At 44.2% G+C, this 18,069-nt stretch overlaps 1 protein-coding gene across 1 annotated transcript; it reads right to left on the bottom strand.

The window, feature by feature from the left end:
* Positions 1-231: 231 nt before the first annotated feature.
* On the bottom strand, positions 232-1,080 carry LOC138095417 (myeloid-associated differentiation marker-like). The gene has a single exon (XM_068991472.1). It carries the CDS (start codon positions 1,078-1,080, stop codon positions 232-234), a length of 849 nt encoding a protein of 282 aa, XP_068847573.1.
* Between the last annotated feature and the right edge of the window lie 16,989 nt (positions 1,081-18,069).

The following is an 18,069-nucleotide window of genomic DNA, read 5'->3' as shown; positions in this document are numbered from 1 at the left end:
AGGATGACCCGATAAAGGACAAAAGGCAGAAAATGTAGAAAAGTTGAGAGCAGAAAGAGAAAAAGGCAAAACAGTGTGTGAGCAACCAAGGAAACCAGGAAGGAGACGGAGAAGGGGAGAAGGAAACAGGAAAGAGAGTGAGATGAAGGGGGAAGGATGTGAGGAGGGAGAGAGGGAGCCAGGAAGAGGGCATCAGAACTCTGTAAAGATACCTCCTGTGAGCAGAGGGGATCAGGAGACCCTGGGCAGAGCCTTAGTCTCCACAGAGACCTGGCAGGCCCAGTACCCCAGTTCGGTCATGTAAACCAGCAGGTTGATGGTTGTCAGGATGGCCACAGCCAGGCACTGGTCCCAGGTGCACATGTCGTAGATGAGCTCATCCCTGCAGTCCCCATCGCTAGACCGCTGAGGATGCCCGCCGAACTCCTTGTTGAACTGATAGAGCAGCCAGAAGACCAGAGCACTGATATAGAGGAGGACGGAGAGCAGGCTGAGCACAAGCTGGAAGAGAGGGAAGGGCCCGGGCAGCCTGCATTTCCATTCGCCCAGGTTCAGCAGGATGGCCAGGGCTGCTGGGATGAAGCAGATGGAGTACACGGCCACACACCACTCCAGCGCTGGCTGGTGCAGATACAGGGAGGTGTTGCTGATGAAGGCGAAGATGATGCCGGCCATGAAGGTCTCCAGCACCTTCAGCAGGCCTGGCATGGTGAGCACATAGCAGGAGGTCTTGTAGATCTTACTGCGCTCCCACATTTTGACTACTTCCGTGGCATAAAACACAGACGCGATGCAGGAGAACGCAGTAGCAGCGATGGCCCGGTCCCGGTAAGGACCATAAGGCAGGAACTGGACATAGGTGATGGAGTAGATGATGGAGGCCGAGAGACAGAGGAGGGCAGAGTAGCAGGCGTAGGTGTTAGATAAGTACCAGAAGAAAGGAAATTCTGATGCGAGCCTACGTAACTCAACTGTGAGGATAATGAGGGTCACCGCACAACAGAAGCACCAGATGGACATAAAGCAGTTACCTATGTACCCCCTGTGAATGCCCATGTCGGCCACCAGAGAGAAGGACATGCAGGTGGAAAAAATCTGTGGCAGGCGGAGGAACCGGCACGTCATGTCCAAGTCGGACAGGTATAGAGTTGTTCCTGAGTTGGACATGGTGTCGTGAAGGTCAGGCAGGTCACAGTCACTGGAGTGGCAGGATCTTCCTGAGTAACCACTGTAAAAAGATCCAATTCTGGAAGTTGATTAAGAGAGTTTCAGCTAGAAAGGCTCAGGGACCTGTGACGGCAGAGGCTCAGGGTCTGTGGAGTTAGAACGAATGGCCCAGACGCTTGGGTAACAGCACAGCTGCTCCTGAATGGTTCCCCCCACCCATCACTGTTGGCCTTGTCAGGAGACTTGTCTTATCCCAAACCTCAGAGCTGGGTTGAGTCTGGCCTCAAACCATGAACATTGTGGGTCTCTGACTGTGTGCCATTATCTATGGAGACACAGAGAAGGATGGTCCTTATCTGCAATCCAAACCCTTCGAGTCTCTCAAAATTGAAAACAAATTTTTGAAAAATTGTTGGGTAACAAAATTTGACCTGAACAGACATGAGACAATTCATGATATCTATTTAATTCACTTAGTGTGAAATTTCAAAAGTTCAGTTGCAGAAACACTAATGTCTGAATATAGGGTGCGTTCACACCCCAGTGGGGTGTGATGTCATGTAGAGTAGATGTGCCATTTCACTTGTCTGGAGCAGATCTGACTCCAAGGGTTTCAGAAAAGGAACTGTGGATTTTACTGCTAACCCCATTTTACAGATGAGAAAACTAAGGCTATGGAATCAAGTTCCTTCCCTAGGTGGCATGACTAGGAAGTGGGAATCCAGGTAAAATGCCAAAACTGTGGGTGTGAACACTTTGGTCTAAAGCCCAGCATGTCAGCAGGGCCTGTGGGTGGGAGCCCAGGACCAAAGACCAGGGCTCTGGGACCCAGGACACATCTTCAGGGACACAGCCTCCTTCCACAGCAACCTGAAGACACAGCCGGGACAATCTGAAGTATCCTGGCCTGTCCTCCCTGCAGCATCACTAGAAGGAGCTGCCATCTGAGGGGACACAGCCCCACCCAGAGGAGGGCAACTCCAGAGGTGAGCAGGGAGGAGCCATGGGGTGAGAGCAAGGCTGTGGGGACAAGATGACATGGGAGGATGGATTGTTCTGAATCCCCTCCCCCCATTTCGCCTTCACATGTGATTCTTCCCCCCTGGGGAGGAGAGGACTCCCCCGCCACAACCCAGCACGACTCCAAAGTAGAACATCATGGAGGAACCACAGAATAAATGAACATAATTTTGGGCTCTGAAGCTCCAAAGCTGCCATCTATGTAGGAGTCTGGAAAGATCCAGGAGTAGTCCTACCTGTGAGGACTCTCCTGGCCTGGGAGACTGGTTAGCAGCTTCCAAACTGGAAGAAGGGATTGGAAATGAACAAGGATGCTGTGTCTGATGCTGATGTGGAGCCCTTCAGGGCATCCAGGGAATGGGTGGGGATGGATGGATGATCGGCCCCCTTTTAAGGGCAGGAGCTGAAAGAGGAGGCCCTTGCAGGGCCCCTGGGAGGGGACAACCCTGAGGATGCTCCTGGGACAGGGGTGGGGTGGGGGGCAGAGTGGAGATGACTAGGGGGATCCCAGGGTCCCGGTGGCCCTGAGGCAGCCCAGTAGGGGGTCTTCTGACCCAGAAGGGATGCAGGCATGGAGCCAACCTTCCCATGGAGGAGGGGCCTGGACTGGAACTGAGAGGGGCCTGAAGGGGTTTCAGGGCTGTGACAGGGACATGTGGCCAGAGTGGCAGGGACCTTGAAGACCACGGAATTGCCGAAGTCATGCCCAAGGCAGTCCCACCCGCCAGGGCTTCAGTCCCGCCAGCCAGGGCTGCAGTCCTTCTCACACAGGGGCTCCTCCAGGGTCCAGTGTGGGGGGAGTGAGGCCCCTCCCAGCCTGCCCCCTCCTCAGAGACAGCTGCCCTGTTTCCAAGGGACTATTTGCTGAGAGGCCCCCAGGGCGGAAGGGCCAGCACCCTGAGCCCCAGCCAGCTTCCTGTCATCAGGGGATTATTATATCACCTTTGCTGATAATAAACCCTGGGACAAGCTGAGATTGGAAAGAGAAACAGAGCAGACCTGAGAACCTCCCTGGACTCATAAAGCTCCTTGAGCCCCAATTGCCAGTGGAGCCCTGGAGCCTGCGGGCCTCCCAGCGGGCACTGCCAGGGTGGGGAGGGCACTGGCTCAGAGACAGGCTGGGGTGTCACTCTGTCCCTGAATTTGTTCCCAATTTATTGTTAAAATGACCCTGCAATTTACACCTATGGCTAAATAATAACTTTGGGTCCATTTAACACCACAGAAGCAGAGCTTGGGGAAAGAGAGACATGGGGTTTCCTTCTGTGTGACCCTGGGTAAGGCCTGTGCCCTCTCAGGGCCTCAGTTCCCCCACCTGTAAAGCAGGAGGTTTACCTGAGTTTCCCAGCAGCCCATCCTCCACTCTATCTGTGAGTGCGGACATGGGGCCACTCTCCATGGCACGTGCTACATCAGAGCACAGCCTGTATGTTGCTGAGCCCTGCCTGCCCAGCATCAGGCATGTGGACTGGAAGACAGAGAGCCGGGAAGGTCATGGCTGGGACAGAAGAAGGAGGAGGAGGTGCCAGAAGGGCAGAGAAGGAGGAGGGGAGATGGAGACTCACAGTGACAAGGAGGCTGTGGGGCCTGGAGGAGACACTTTAAAGCTGGATGATCCTGGGCAAGTTTTTCATCGCAGCTTCAGTTTCCTAATTTGTACAATGGGCTTAATACCTGATTTGTGTCAAGAAAATGAATAAAAGCATGTGAAAGTCTCCTCAGAGAGCCTGAAACAAAACACAGTAATGCTAGCTACCTGTACCCTCCCCCCCATTTCCTCACAGAGGACCCAGAAGGTCCTGGCTCCACTCTGGAAACAAGTGCATGCAAGCTTGACTTGCTTCAGATTAGGGGCTGCAAACCTGTGTGTCTTGAAGGTGGCCCAGGGATGTGTTTGGTTTCTCTTAAGGGAGTTTTCAGGAAAAGAATGTATCAGTCAGTCAGTCAGTTCAGTTGCTCAATCGTGTCCGACTCTTTGTGACCCCATGAATTACAGCACCCCAGGCCTCCCTGTCCATCATCATCTCCCGGAGTTCACTCAAACTCACGTCCATCGAGTCGATGATGCCATCCAGCCATCTCATCCTCTGTCGTCCCCTTCTCCTCCTGCCCCCAATCCCTCCCAGCATCAGAGTCTTTTCCAATGAGTCAACTCTTCACATGAGGTGGTCAAAGTATTGGAGTTTCAGCTTTAGCATCATTCCTTCCAAAAAACACCCAGGACTGATCTCCTTTAGAATGGAGCGGTTGGATCTCCTTGCAGTTCAAGGGACTCTCAAGTCTTCTCCAACACCACAGTTCAAAAGCATCAATTCTTTGGCACTTAGCTTTCTTTACAGTCCAACTCACACCCATACATGACTACTGGAAAAACCATAGCCTTGACTAGAAGGACCTTTGTTGGCAAAGTAATGTCTCTGCTTTTGAATATGCTATCTAGGTTGGTCATAACTTTCCTTCCAAGGAGTAAGCGTCTTTTAATTCCATGGCTGTAATCACCATCTGCAGTAATTTTGGAGCCCCCCAAAATAAAGTCTGACACTGTTTCCACTGTTTCCCCATCTATTTCCCATGAAGTGATGGGACCAGATGCCATGATCTTCATTTTCGGAATGTTGAGCTTTAAGCCAACTTTTTCACTCTCCTCTTTCACTTTCATCAAGAGGCTTTTTAGTTCCTCTTTACTTTCTGCCATAAGGGTGGTGTCATCTGCATATCTGAGGTTATTGATATTTCTCTCAGCAATCTTGATTCCAGTTTGTGCTTCTTCCAGTCCAGCGTTTCTCATGATGTACTCTGCATAGAAGTTAAAGAAGCAGGGTGACAATATACAGCCTTAACGTACTCCTTTTCCTATTTGGAACCAGTCTGTTGTTCCATGTCCAGTTCTAACTATTGCCTCCTGACCTGCATATAGGTTTCTCTAGAGGCAGGTCAGGTGGTCTGGTATTCCCATCTCTTTCAGAATTTTCCCCAGTTTATTGTGATCCACACAATCAAAGGCTTTGGCATAGTCAATAAAGCAGAAAAGAATGTATACTATGTGTATTATTTTTTCCCTAAGTGTTAGATAGCTGCAGTGTTTTTATTTCACAAGAAAATCCACATTTCCAGCTCCTTTTGAAGCCTCAAGTTTCTGTTTGTGCCCTCCAAGAATCTGTTTGCCCAGTCCTGTGGAAGTTCTGTAATCAAATCTCACTGGCCTCCAAAGTCAGATTCACTGGAGGTTCTCAGTCCCTCTGCCAGATCCCCAATCTGTTGTGGATCCTAGAATTTTCTTAACATGTTCTTCAGTTTGTGAGTTGTCTGCTTGGCAGCTCTATTGCGGGGCTAATGGCGACCTCCTTCAAGAGGGCTTATGCCACACGCTATGTGACCCAGGTCTGCTGCAGTCAGAGCCCCTGTCCTCATGGCAGGCCACTGCTCACCCATGCCTCCACAGGAAATACCCAAACACTCAAAGGCAGGTCTGGCTCAGTCTCTGTTGGCCTCTGGGTCCTGGTGCACACAAGGTTTTGTTTGAGCCCTCTGAGTGTCTCTGGCGGGTATGGAGTTTGATTCTAAACATGATTTCGCCCCTCCTACTGTCTTGTTGGGGCTTCTCCTTTGCCCTTAGACATGGGGTATCTTTTTTGGGTGGGATTTAACATTCTCCTTTTGATGGTTGTTCAGCAGCGAGTTGCAATTTTGGAGTTCTCGCTGGAGAAGATGAGCACACATTCTTCTATTCTACCATCTTGTATTAGTCTAAAGAATAGCAAGGAGAGATAAGAAAGCCTTCCTCAGTGATCATTGCAAAGAAATACAGGAAAATAATAGAATGGGAAAGACTAGAAATCTCTTCAAGAATTAGAGATACCTAGGGAATATTTCATGCAAAGATGGGCACAATAAACGACAGAAATGGTATGGACCTAACAGAAGCAGAAGATATTAAGAAGAGGTGGCAAGAGGATACACAGATGAAGTATACAAAAAAAGTCTTCATGACCCGGATAACCACAAAGGTGTGACCACTCACCTAGAGCCAGACATCCTGGAGTCCGAAGTCAAGTGGGCCTTAGGAAGGATCACTACGAACAAAGCTAGTGGAGGTGATGGAATTCCAGATGAGCTATTTCAAGTTCTAAAAGATGATTCTGTAAAAGTGCTGCACTCAATATGCCAGCAAATTTGGAAAACTCAGGAGTGGCCACGGGACTGGGAAAGGTCAGTTTTCATTCCAATCTCAAAGAAAGGCAATGTCAAAGAATGCTCAAACTACTGCATAATTGCACTCATCTCACATGCTAGCGAAGTAATGCTCAAAGTTCTCCAAGCCAGGCTTCAACAGTATGTGAATCAAGAATTTTCAGATGTTCAAGCTGGATTTAGAAAAGGTAGAAGAACCAGAGATCAAATTGCCAACATCTGTTGGATCATCAAAAAAGCAAGAGAGTTCCAGAAAAACATCTACTTCTGTTTCATTGACTACACCAAAGCCTTTGACTGTGTGGATCACAACAAACTGGAAAATTCTTAAAGAGATGGGAATACCAGACCACCTTACCTGCATCTTGAGAAATCTCTATGCAGGTCAAGAAGCAACAGTTAGAAATGGACATTGAACAATGAACTGGTTCCAAATTGGGAAAGGAGTATGTCAAGGCTGTATATTTTCAGCCTGCTTATTTATCTTATATGCAGAGTACATCATGTGAAATGCAGGGCTGGATGAAGCACAAGCTGGAATCAAGATTGCTGGGAGAAATATAAATAACCTCAGATATGCAGGTGACACCACCCTTATGTGGTGGTGTGAAAGTGAAGAAAACCAACAGAAAGTGAAGAGGAACTAAAGAGCCTCTTGATGAAAGTGAAATAGGAGAGTGAAAAAGCTGGCTTAAAACTCAACATTCAAAAAATGAAGATTATGGCATCTGGTACCATCACTTCATGGTGAATAGATGGGGAAACAATGGAAACAGTGACAGCCTTTATTTTTTGGGCTCCAAAATCACTGCAGATTGTGACTGCAGCCATGAAATTAAAAGATGCTTGCTCCCTGGAAGAAAAGCTATGGCCAACCTACACAGTATATTAAAAAGCAGAGACATTACTTTGCCAACAAAGGTCCATCTAGTCAAAGGTATGGGTTTTCCAGTAGTCATGTATGGATGTGAGAGTTGGACTATAAAGAAAGCTGACTGCCAAAGAATGAATGCTTTTGAACTGTGGTGTTGGAGGAGACTCCTGAGAGTCTCTTGGACTACAAGGAGATCAAACCAGTCAATCCTAGGGGAAATCAGTCCTGAATATTCATTGAAAGGACTGATGCTGAAGCTGAAACTCCAATGCTTTGGCCACCTGATGTGAAGAACCAATCATTGGAAAAGACCCTGATGCTGGGAAAGATTGAAGGCAGGAGAAGTAGGGGATGACAAAGGATGTGATCACTGGATGGCATCACCATCTCAATGGACATGAGTTTGAGCAAGCCCTGGGTGTTGGTGATGAACAGGGAAGCCTGGTGTGCTGCAGTCCATGGAGTCACAAAGAGACATGACTGAGCGACTGAACTGAACTGAATTTGAAGCCTCAGGAGATCTGCTGTCACTGGGCTGTTTTGCCTTGCGAGGGAGGGGTGGAGCTGAGCAGATGCTCCTTAACTTTATATTGTTTTTCATTCTTATATTTGTTTAGCTTTTTTATATTTTCTTCTTCTCATGTATAACTGACATAAAGCAAGAGTATGATCATCTCCCATGTCCCGGTTTCCCCTCTTTAGGTGTGGCTGGACTTACTGGCTGCTCAGAAGAGTGTGATCCTTTCATCCAGGAAGCATCTATGTTCTCAACTTCTTATACGGACTTCAGCACATTTCACATGCCCTGAAATCATATGTAGACGTGTGTGTAGATATACAGCTTCCCAAGTGGCTCTAGTGGTAAAGAATCTGCCTGCAATGCAAGAGATGTGGGTTCCATCCCTGAGTTGTGAAGATCCCCTGGAGAAGGGAATGGAAACCTACTCCAGTATTCTTGCCTGGTAAAATTTCATGGACTGAGGAGTCTGGTGAATTACAGTCCATGTGGTCACAGAATCCAACAAGACAGTGACTGAGCATACATATGCATACATGTTTGCACACGTTTATGATACATATCTGTAGTTCATTTTGCAGCTTTATAAATATGAGATCATGTCATGCACAGGACATCTTGCTTTTTCACCAGCCCTGACACATGCAAGTGGTCCTCCCCAGGGGCCTTAATCCTCTTAATTTCCTTCCTTCCTGGCTCCTGTGGGCATTTGGACTGACCACCCTTTTCTAGACCAGTGGACCCTCCTCTTTAAGTCTCAGACTCTGGGGGACACAGGATATGACACGGGGTCCTGGGATCCATGTAACCACCACACTCTAGTGCAGAAGGTTAGCAATCCTCTTTGTAAATTTTTAAAAATATGAGAAAGATTTTTTTTCCTTTCTGGAAACTTGTCTTGGTTTCCTAGGGCTACTGCACCAAGTACAAGTTAGGTGGCTTAAAACAACAGATTTATTCTCTCACAATCCTGGAGGCCCGAAGTCTGAAATTAAGGTGTCAGCAGGGCTGTGCTATCTGTAATGGTCCAATAGGGTCCATCTTTTCCTCCTTCAGCTTATGGAGGCCCCTTAGCTGATGGCTGCTTAAGTCTATCTCTGTCTCCACCTTCACGTGCTCATCTTCTCTCAACTCTGTGTGTGCAAACCTATGTCCTTTCTTTTATAAAGACACCAGTCACTGGACTGTGGGCTGACCCTCCATCCAGGATGATTTCCATCCCTAAATCCTTAACTAAATATGTCTGCAAAGACCATACTTCTAAATAGCATCACATCCTGACATTCTGAGTATACATGAATTTGGGGGAATATTCTGCAAACCCATTAAGGCTCTCTCTCATATCCTTATTCCTGTCCTTATTTCATGGTGTCTTTTTCTAATGTGTTTATTGTATTAAGTGTATTTATTTGCTTTATCTTGGTGTTTGTTCACTGGAGTTCTTATAACTCACAATGGATTGATCCCTCATGTACCTTGTCATTAAACTGTGAGCCCCCTTTTACAGGACCCCCTTTTCCTGGGAGGATCCTGCTGCCTGGGTTGGGAGCTTCACTCAGAATAACTGCACTTGTTCCTGCTCAGGACCCTCCAGGCCAGTCTCCTGTTGGGCACCAATTGTGTTAATTTCCAGGTTGAATTTGCTAGACCTTAGAAATCATGCATATTTGGGCTCAACACATAAGAAGTAAAGACTTGACATTTTTATTCTCCTGTGGAGAAAAAAAAATCCAAACTTCCGTGGAGGTAGATATCAGCCTTGATATTTCCTCTTGCTGAAAGGTAGGTTTTCCTTGTCTACCCTTGTTCCTAGGCTGCAGGCCACGTGGTCCTGGGTTTAGGGAAGAGTCTCAGCTCTAACTCCTTACCTTGCACCACCCCAAAGTCTCTTTTCTGACCCAAGTGGGCATATAGACCAATTCCAGTGGCTAGGCTCAGTTCTCCACTTCTTTTTGCCTCCCACATCCAATCAGTAGTCACATCAGCTCTGCCACTGAAGATTCAGAGACCCTTGAGTAAAGCATCTAATCATACAATTGCTTCCTCTCTTCTGTGCCTTGTTAATTCTAACTTGTCCTTGATCCTAAATAACCTCCTCTAGGAAGACTTCCTGGATCCCACCAGCTCCACCTCTCATTGCTCCCAGACTGATACTTCTCAACTTTGGCCCTCTGGGAAGCAGCAATTGTGGACAGGTCATTACAGGGTCCTGCATCTTATCTGAGCATCACAAGTGAGGTGGGGAGTAACATAGGTGTTGGATGGGCCTGAACACTGTAGAAGTAAGTTGGATTTTAGCTGTGAGTGATGATGCCTAACTGACATTTTCTATGGTTGAGCCACTCAGTCAGATGCCCACACTGGAAGTGTGCCTCCTTAGGAGAAAAATGAAATGGAGGTCAGTGAAGAAGCAACAGAGTACAGTGGTCATGTGGAGCAACTGGAACATGCGTACATAACTGTGGGCATGTAAAAGCTACATTCGAGGGTCTGACAGTTTCTTATACAAAGAAACATAAACTACCCCATGATCCAGCAATATCATATGTAAGAATTTTCTCAACAGAAATGAAAGCTGACTCAATAAGACTTGTATGGGAATGTTGATCACAGCTTTCTCATAACAATCTCACACTGGAAGCAAACAATATGTAAATTAACTGGGGGATAGTAAACAGTAATATATTCAAAGGAGGTTTCCCTGGTGGCTCATCGGTAAAGAATCCACCTGCAATGCAGGAGATGTGTGCAGGAGGCACGGATTTGATCCCTGGTCCAGGACTACTCTTTGGAGAAGGAAATGGCAATCCACTCCAATATTCTTGCCCAGGAAATCCCATGGACAGAGGAGCCTGGTGGGCTACAGTCATGGAGGTCACCAAAGAGTCAGACATGAGTAAATGACTAGGCAACAAAGCAACAAATATATTCAAAAGTAGAATATTACCCACAATACAAACACATGAATCATATATCTACATAAACACGGATGCATCTCAAAAACTATGCTGAGTGAAAGAAGTCAGGCACAGAAGACTATACATTATAGATTCTGAAATAAATTAATCTATAATGGCATGTTGCATGGTGTGTTGCAGTCCATCAGGTCGCAAAGAGTCGGACACGACTGAGTGACTGAACTGAACTGAACAGAATCTATGAGGGGGAAAATGTCAGAAGCAGTTCCCTCTTGGGTTGAGGACATGGATACACGTAGAAGGGTATGTAAGGAAACCCTCTGAGGTGTTTTTATTGCTTTTGTTTTAACTGATTGCAACACATAGGTGTTTGCGTTTGTCAAAACTCATTGACAAATGAGTGCTCTTAAGATTTGTGCTTGTGCCTGTATATAAAATTTACCTAAAGGAGTAAATAAGAACCATAAGCAAATACTGAACCCCAGCTAATGCTAGCAATGCTGAAGTACTCAGAGCTGAAGTGAAGCATACTTGAAGCTTATTTTAGTGCATTTTAAAAAGATGTATTAGTTGATGGAGAGAGAAATGGGCAAGTAGACAGATATGTGGTGGAGTGAGTACATATATTTATTGAAGAACTAGGTAATGAATGTATGGGTGTTCACTGTATAATTCTTTCAAATTTGAAATTTTTCATTCCCCATATTAACCCCTAGAACACACATGTTGAACAAAATCTAATATATTTGTATTGGATTGATAACAATGTTAGTCACAGGAAACAAACGCGAGTAAAATGGCTTCTGTGTTTTGTTTCAACAACATCCACTGTACAGAAAGCAGTCTCATAGGACTATAACAGGGTCAAATAAAGAGATTTTAGAGTAATTTCATCAAGCTCAGGATTTATTTTTAAACTACTTTTCAAAGCAAGGTAAATACTTATGTTTTTAAAAATTTACCTTTAGTGCTTCTTCAGTAGACAGTGAGAGGGTAACAGGCAGGAAGGCTAGGGTCTCCAAGCAGAAGAAATAGGGTGCAAGAGTTAGACAATTTTTAATCTCTCTCTTAAGTGACAGGAGGAAACAAACTACAAGTGTCAGATTTTTTCCCCTTCTCTATACAAATTTAAAGGGAGGTTTCTTTTAAAATTCTGTGTTGGAGGAGCATAAAGATGGCGGAGGAATAGGACGGGAAGACCACTCTCTCCCTCACTAATTCCTCAAAAGAACATTTCAACGCTGAGCAAACTCCACAAAACAACCTCTGTAGGCTGGCAGAGGACAGCAGGCAACCAGAAAAGCAGACCATTGTCTTCAAAAACAGGTAGGGAAAAATATAAACGACGAAAAAGGAGACAAAGGAGGTGGGGAGGGAACTCCGTCCCGGGAAGGGAAGCCCGTCCCGGGAAGGGAAGCCCGTCCCGGGAAGGGAATTTTAAGAAGAGAGGTTTCCAAACACCAGGAAACACTCTCCCTGCCGAGTCTGTGGCGAGTCTTGGAAACCCAGAGGGCAACATAACAGGAAGGAAAAATAAAGAAATAATTAAAACCAAGAGATTACAAGCCCAACAGTAACTCCCCCAGCGGAAAAGCAGCACAGACGCCGGCATCCGCCATAGGGAAGTGGGGGCAGGGCAGGGACGCGCGGGAGGCGCGGGCTGCAGTGCTTTGTAAGAATCGGGCAGGAACGCCCCACGCGCAACCAGAACGATCTAACTTGCGCTAGCAATCCAGACTGTGGGATAGCTACCGCACGAAAAGCTCGAACATAAGACGCCGCCAGGACCGAGCACAGAACAAAGGACGGAACGGAAAAAGCCGGCTGCAGACCATCCCCCGCCGGGGACAGGCAGCCAGAGCCGTAAGGACTGGAAAGGGGCAATTGCAGACCCGGAGAGACTTTACTTACCTAACTGCAAGCGGGCTTCTTTGCTAAGACTTCTGGGGGTGCTGGACAGTCACAATCTGCCTCACGGGGGACGCCAGCGGTCCACCCAGAAAGTTGAGCAGCAGCGACAGAAAAGGTGACAAGCCGCGGCGATCACGCTCGCCAAACTCCTGAGCTACTCGGACCTGGGAAGGGCACAAAGCGCAGTCCCAGCCGAATCTGTGCCTCTGAGGGCTGCCTGAGCGCCAAACATGAGCGGCTTGGACCGGGAAGTGCACGCAGCCTAGGGCCAGCCCCAGACGGTTCCCGGCTGTGCATCGTAGAGCCGGAGCGGTTTGTGCGCCGCGAGAAGGGACAGGTCAAGCGGGGCTGTGACACTGAGAGCACACGACAGCGCTATTAGTTTGCGGCATTCCCCCTCCCCACAGCGCGACTGAACTAGTGAGCCTGAAAAACCAGCAAACGGAAGAAGTTAAACAGAGGGAACCACCTTGGAAGTGATCCCACACGGCCCAAAACATCAGAGAAGAGCCAGATATATTTTTACTATTTTAAAAATCATTCCTTTTTTTTTTTTTTTCTTTCTTTTTTTTTTTTCTCTTTTTTTTTCTAACCTTTTTTTTTAATTGTTAAATCTTCTATTTCTCCTCTAATTTTTATTACTATAACCTATTATTACTATTTTTTTAAAAAAAAAAGAATTTTTTTTTTTTCTTTTTTAAGGCAAACACCATATATAGCCTTTGGATGGTTGTTGGTGGGGTTTTTGTTTGTTTGTTTGTTTTGTTTTTTTTTGTTTGCTTGTTTTTTTTTAATAATTCTTGGTTTTTTTTTTGTTTTTTGTTTTTTTTTTTTTTCTTTCTTTCTTTCTTGCGTTTTCCTTCTGCTTCTTTTCTTTAATATAGTATTTTTGAAAATCCAACCTCTACTCTAGATTTTTAACCTTTGCTCTTAGGTTTTTGTTGTCAATTATGTTCATTTAAAAACCCAAACTTCACGACCCAAGTTTACCTGAGAGCGAGATTACTGGCTTGACCACTCTCTTCTCCTATGGACTCTCCTTTTTCTCCACCAGGTGGCCTCTGTCTCTTTTCTCCCCAATCTCTTCTCTATCCAACTCTGTGAATCTCTGTGTGTTCCAGACAGTGGAGAACACCTAAGGAACTGGTTACTGGCAGGATTTGTCTCTCTCCTTCTCATTCCTCTCTCTTATCCTCCTGGTCACCTCTGTCTACTTCCTCCCTCTCCTCTTCCCTGTATAACTCCGTAAATACCTGAGCGGGCCAGACTATAGAGCGCACATAAGGACGTGACTACTGCCTAGCTTGCTCTCTCCTCTTTTGATCTCACCGCATCTCATTCCAGTTACCTCTAACTACCCCCTCCATCTTCTCTTCTCCTTGTAACTCAGTGAACCTCTCTGAGTGTCCCTCAATGTGGAGAAACTTTTCATCTTTAACCTAGATGTTTTATCATCGGTGCTGTATAGATGGAGAAGTCTAGAGGCTACTGTAAAAACTGAAGACCAGAAGCAGGAGGCTTAAATACAAAACCTGAAAACATTAGAGAACTCTTGAATTCAGGGAACATTAAGCAATAGGAGCTCATCAAATGCCTTCATACTTACACTGAAACCAAGCTCCACCCAAGGGCCAACAAGTTCCAAAACAAGACATATCACTCAAATTCTCCAGCAACACAGGAACACTCCCCTGAGCTTGAATATACAGGCAGCTCAAAATTATTCCAAAACCTTTGATGTCTCATAACCCATCACTGGTCACTCCACTGCACTCCAGAGAGAAGAAACCCAGCTCCACCCACCGGAACTCCAAGATAAGCCTCCCTAACCAGGAAACCTTGACAAGCCACTGATAGAACCCCACCCACAGTGAGGAAGCTCCATAATAAAGAGAACTCCACAAATCACCAGAATATAAAAAGACCACCCCAAACGCAGCAATATAACCAAGATGAAGAGACAGAGGAATACTCAGCAGGTAAAGGAACAGGAGAGTTGCCCACCAAACCAAACAAAAGAGGAAGAAGTAGGGAATCTACCTGAGAAGGAATTCCGAATATTGATAGTGAAAATGATCCAAAATCTTGAAATCAAAATGGAATCACAGATAAATAGCCTAGAGACAAGGATTGAGAAGATGCAAGAAAGGTTTAACAAGGACCTAGAAGAAATAAAAAAGAGTCAAAATATAATGAATAATGCAATAAATGAGATCAGAAACACTCTGGAGGCAACAAATAGTAGAATAACGGAGGCAGAAGATAGGATTAGTGAAATAGAAGATAGAATGGTAGAAATAAATGAATCAGAGAGGAAACAAGAAATACGAATTAAAAGAAACGAGGACAATCTCAGAGACCTCCAGGACAATATGAAACGCTCCAACATTCGAATTATAGGAGTCCCAGAAGAAGAAGACAGAAAGAAAGATCATGAGAAAATCCTTGAGGAGATAATAGTTGAAAACTTCCCTAAAATGGGGAAGGAAATAATCACCCAAGTCCAAGAAACACAGAGAGTTCCAAATAGGATAAACCCAAGGCGAAACACCCCAAGACACATATTAATTAAATTAACAAAGGTCAAACACAAAGAACAAATATTAAAAGCAGCAAGGGAAAAACAACAAATAACACACAAGGGGATTCCCATAAGGATAACAGCTGATCTTTCAATAGAAACTCTTCAGGCCAGGAGGGAATGGCAAGACATACTTAAAGTGATGAAAGACAATAACCTACAGCCCAGATTACTGTACCCAGCAAGGATCTCATTCAAATACGAAGGAGAAATCAAAAGCTTTACAGACAAGCAAAAGCTGAGAGAATTCAGCACCACCAAACCAGCTCTCCAACAAATTCTAAAGGATATTCTCTAGACAGGAAACCGAAAAGGGTGTATAAACCCGAACCCAAAACAATAAAGTAAATGGTAACGGGATCATACTTATCAATATTTACCTTAAACGTAAATGGGTTGAACGCCCCAACCAAAAGGCAAAGACTGGCCGAATGGATACAAAAACAAGACCCCTCTATATGTTGCTTACAAGAGACCCACCTCAAAACAAGGGACACATATAGACTGAAAGTGAAGGGCTGGAATAAGATATACCACGCAAATAGAGACCAAAAGAAAGCAGGAGTGGCAATACTCATATCTGATAAAATAGACTTTAAAACAAAGGCTGTGAAAAGAGACAAAGAAGGCCACTACATAATGATCAAAGGATCAATCCAAGAAGAAGATATAACAATTATAAATATATATGCACCCAATATAGGAGCACCGCAACATGTAAGACAAATGCTAACAAGTATGAAAGGGGAAATCAACAATAACACAATAATAGTGGGAGACTTTAATACCCCACTCACACCTATGGACAGATCAACTAAACAGAAAATTAACAAAGAAACGCAAACTTTAAATGATACATTAGATCAATTAGACCTAATTGATATCTATAGGACATTTCACCCCAAAACAATGAATTTCACCTTTTTTTCAAGTGCTCATGGAACCTTCTCCAGGATAGATCACATCCTGGGCCATAAATCTAAACTTGATAAATTCAAAAAAATCGAAATCATTCCAAGCATCTTTTCTGACCATAATGCATTAAGATTAGATCTCAATTACAGGAGAAAAACTACTAAAAATTCCAACATATGGAGGTTGAACAACACACTTCTGAATAACCAACAAATCACAGAAGAAATCAAAAAAGAAATCAAAATATGCATAGAAACTAATGAAAATGAAAACACAACAACCCAAAACCTGTGGGACACTATAAAAGCAGTGCTAAGAGGAAAGTTCATAGCAATACAGGCATACCTCAAGAAACAAGAAAAAAGTCAAATAAATAACCTAACTCTACAACTAAAGCAACTAGAAAAGGAAGAATTGGAGAACCCCAGAGTTAGCAGAAGGAAAGAAATCTTAAAAATTAGGGCAGAAATAAATGCTAAAGAAACAAAAGAGACCATAGCAAAAATCAACAAGGCCAAAAGCTGGTTCTTTGAAAGGATAAATAAAATTGACAAACCACTAGCCAGACTCATCAAGAAGCAAAGAGAGAAAAATCAAATCAATAAAATTAGAAATGAAAATGGAGAGATCACAACAGACGACACAGAAATACAAAAGATCATAAGAGACTACTATCAGCAGTTGTATGCCAATAAAATGGACAATGTGGAAGAAATGGACAAATTCTTAGAAAAGTACAATTTTCCAAAACTGAACCAGGAAGAAATAGAAAATCTTAACAGACCCATCACCAGCACGGAAATTGAAACTGTAATCAGAAATCTTCCAGCAAACAAAAGCCCAGGTCCAGACGGCTTCACAGCTGAATTCTACCAAAAATTTCGAGAAGAGCTAACACCTATCCTACTCAAACTCTTCCAGAAAATTGCAGAGGAAGGTAAACTTCCAAACTCATTCTATGAGGCCACCATCACCCTAATACCAAAACCTGACAAAGATGTCACAAAAAAAGAAAACTACAGGCCAATATCACTGATGAACATAGATGCAAAAATCCTCAACAAAATTCTAGCAATCAGAATCCAACAACATATTAAAAAGATCATACACCATGACCAAGTGGGCTTTATCCCAGGGATGCAAGGATTCTTCAATATCCGCAAATCAATCAATGTAATTCACCACATTAACAAATTGAAAAATAAAAACCATATGATTATCTCAATAGATGCAGAGAAGGCCTTTGACAAAATTCAACATCCATTTATGATAAAAACTCTCCAGAAAGCAGGAATAGAAGGAACATACCTCAACATAATAAAAGCTATATATGACAAACCCACAGCAAACATTATCCTTAATGGTGAAAAATTGAAAGCATTTCCCCTAAAGTCAGGAACAAGACAAGGGTGTCCACTTTCACCGCTACTATTCAACATAGTTCTGGAAGTTTTGGCCACAGCAATCAGAGCAGAAAAAGAAATAAAAGGAATCCAAATTGGAAAAGAAGAAGTAAAACTCTCACTGTTTGCAGATGACATGATCCTCTACATGGAAAACCCTAAAGACTCCACCAGAAAATTACTAGAGCTCATCAATGAATATAGTAAAGTTGCAGGATATAAAATCAACACACAGAAATCCCTTGCATTCCTATACACTAATAATGAGAAAGTAGAAAAAGAAATTAAGGAAACAATTCCATTCACCATTGCAACAAAAAGAATAAAATACTTAGGAATATATCTACCCAAAGAAACTAAAGACCTATATATAGAAAACTATAAAACACTGATGAAAGAAATCAAAGAGGACACTAATAGATGGAGAAATATACCATGTTCATGGATTGGAAGAATCAATATAGTGAAAATGAGTATACTACCCAAAGCAATTTACAAATTCAACGCAATCCCTATCAAGCTACCAGCCATATTTTTCACAGAACTAGAACAAATAATTTCAAGATTTGTAT

Source organism: Capricornis sumatraensis, chromosome 19, assembly GCF_032405125.1.
Source record: "Capricornis sumatraensis isolate serow.1 chromosome 19, serow.2, whole genome shotgun sequence".
Classification (NCBI taxonomy): domain Eukaryota; kingdom Metazoa; phylum Chordata; class Mammalia; order Artiodactyla; family Bovidae; genus Capricornis; species Capricornis sumatraensis.
The sequence above is the reverse complement of the archived record's forward strand: the minus strand, read 5'-3'. Positions and strand labels throughout refer to the sequence as shown.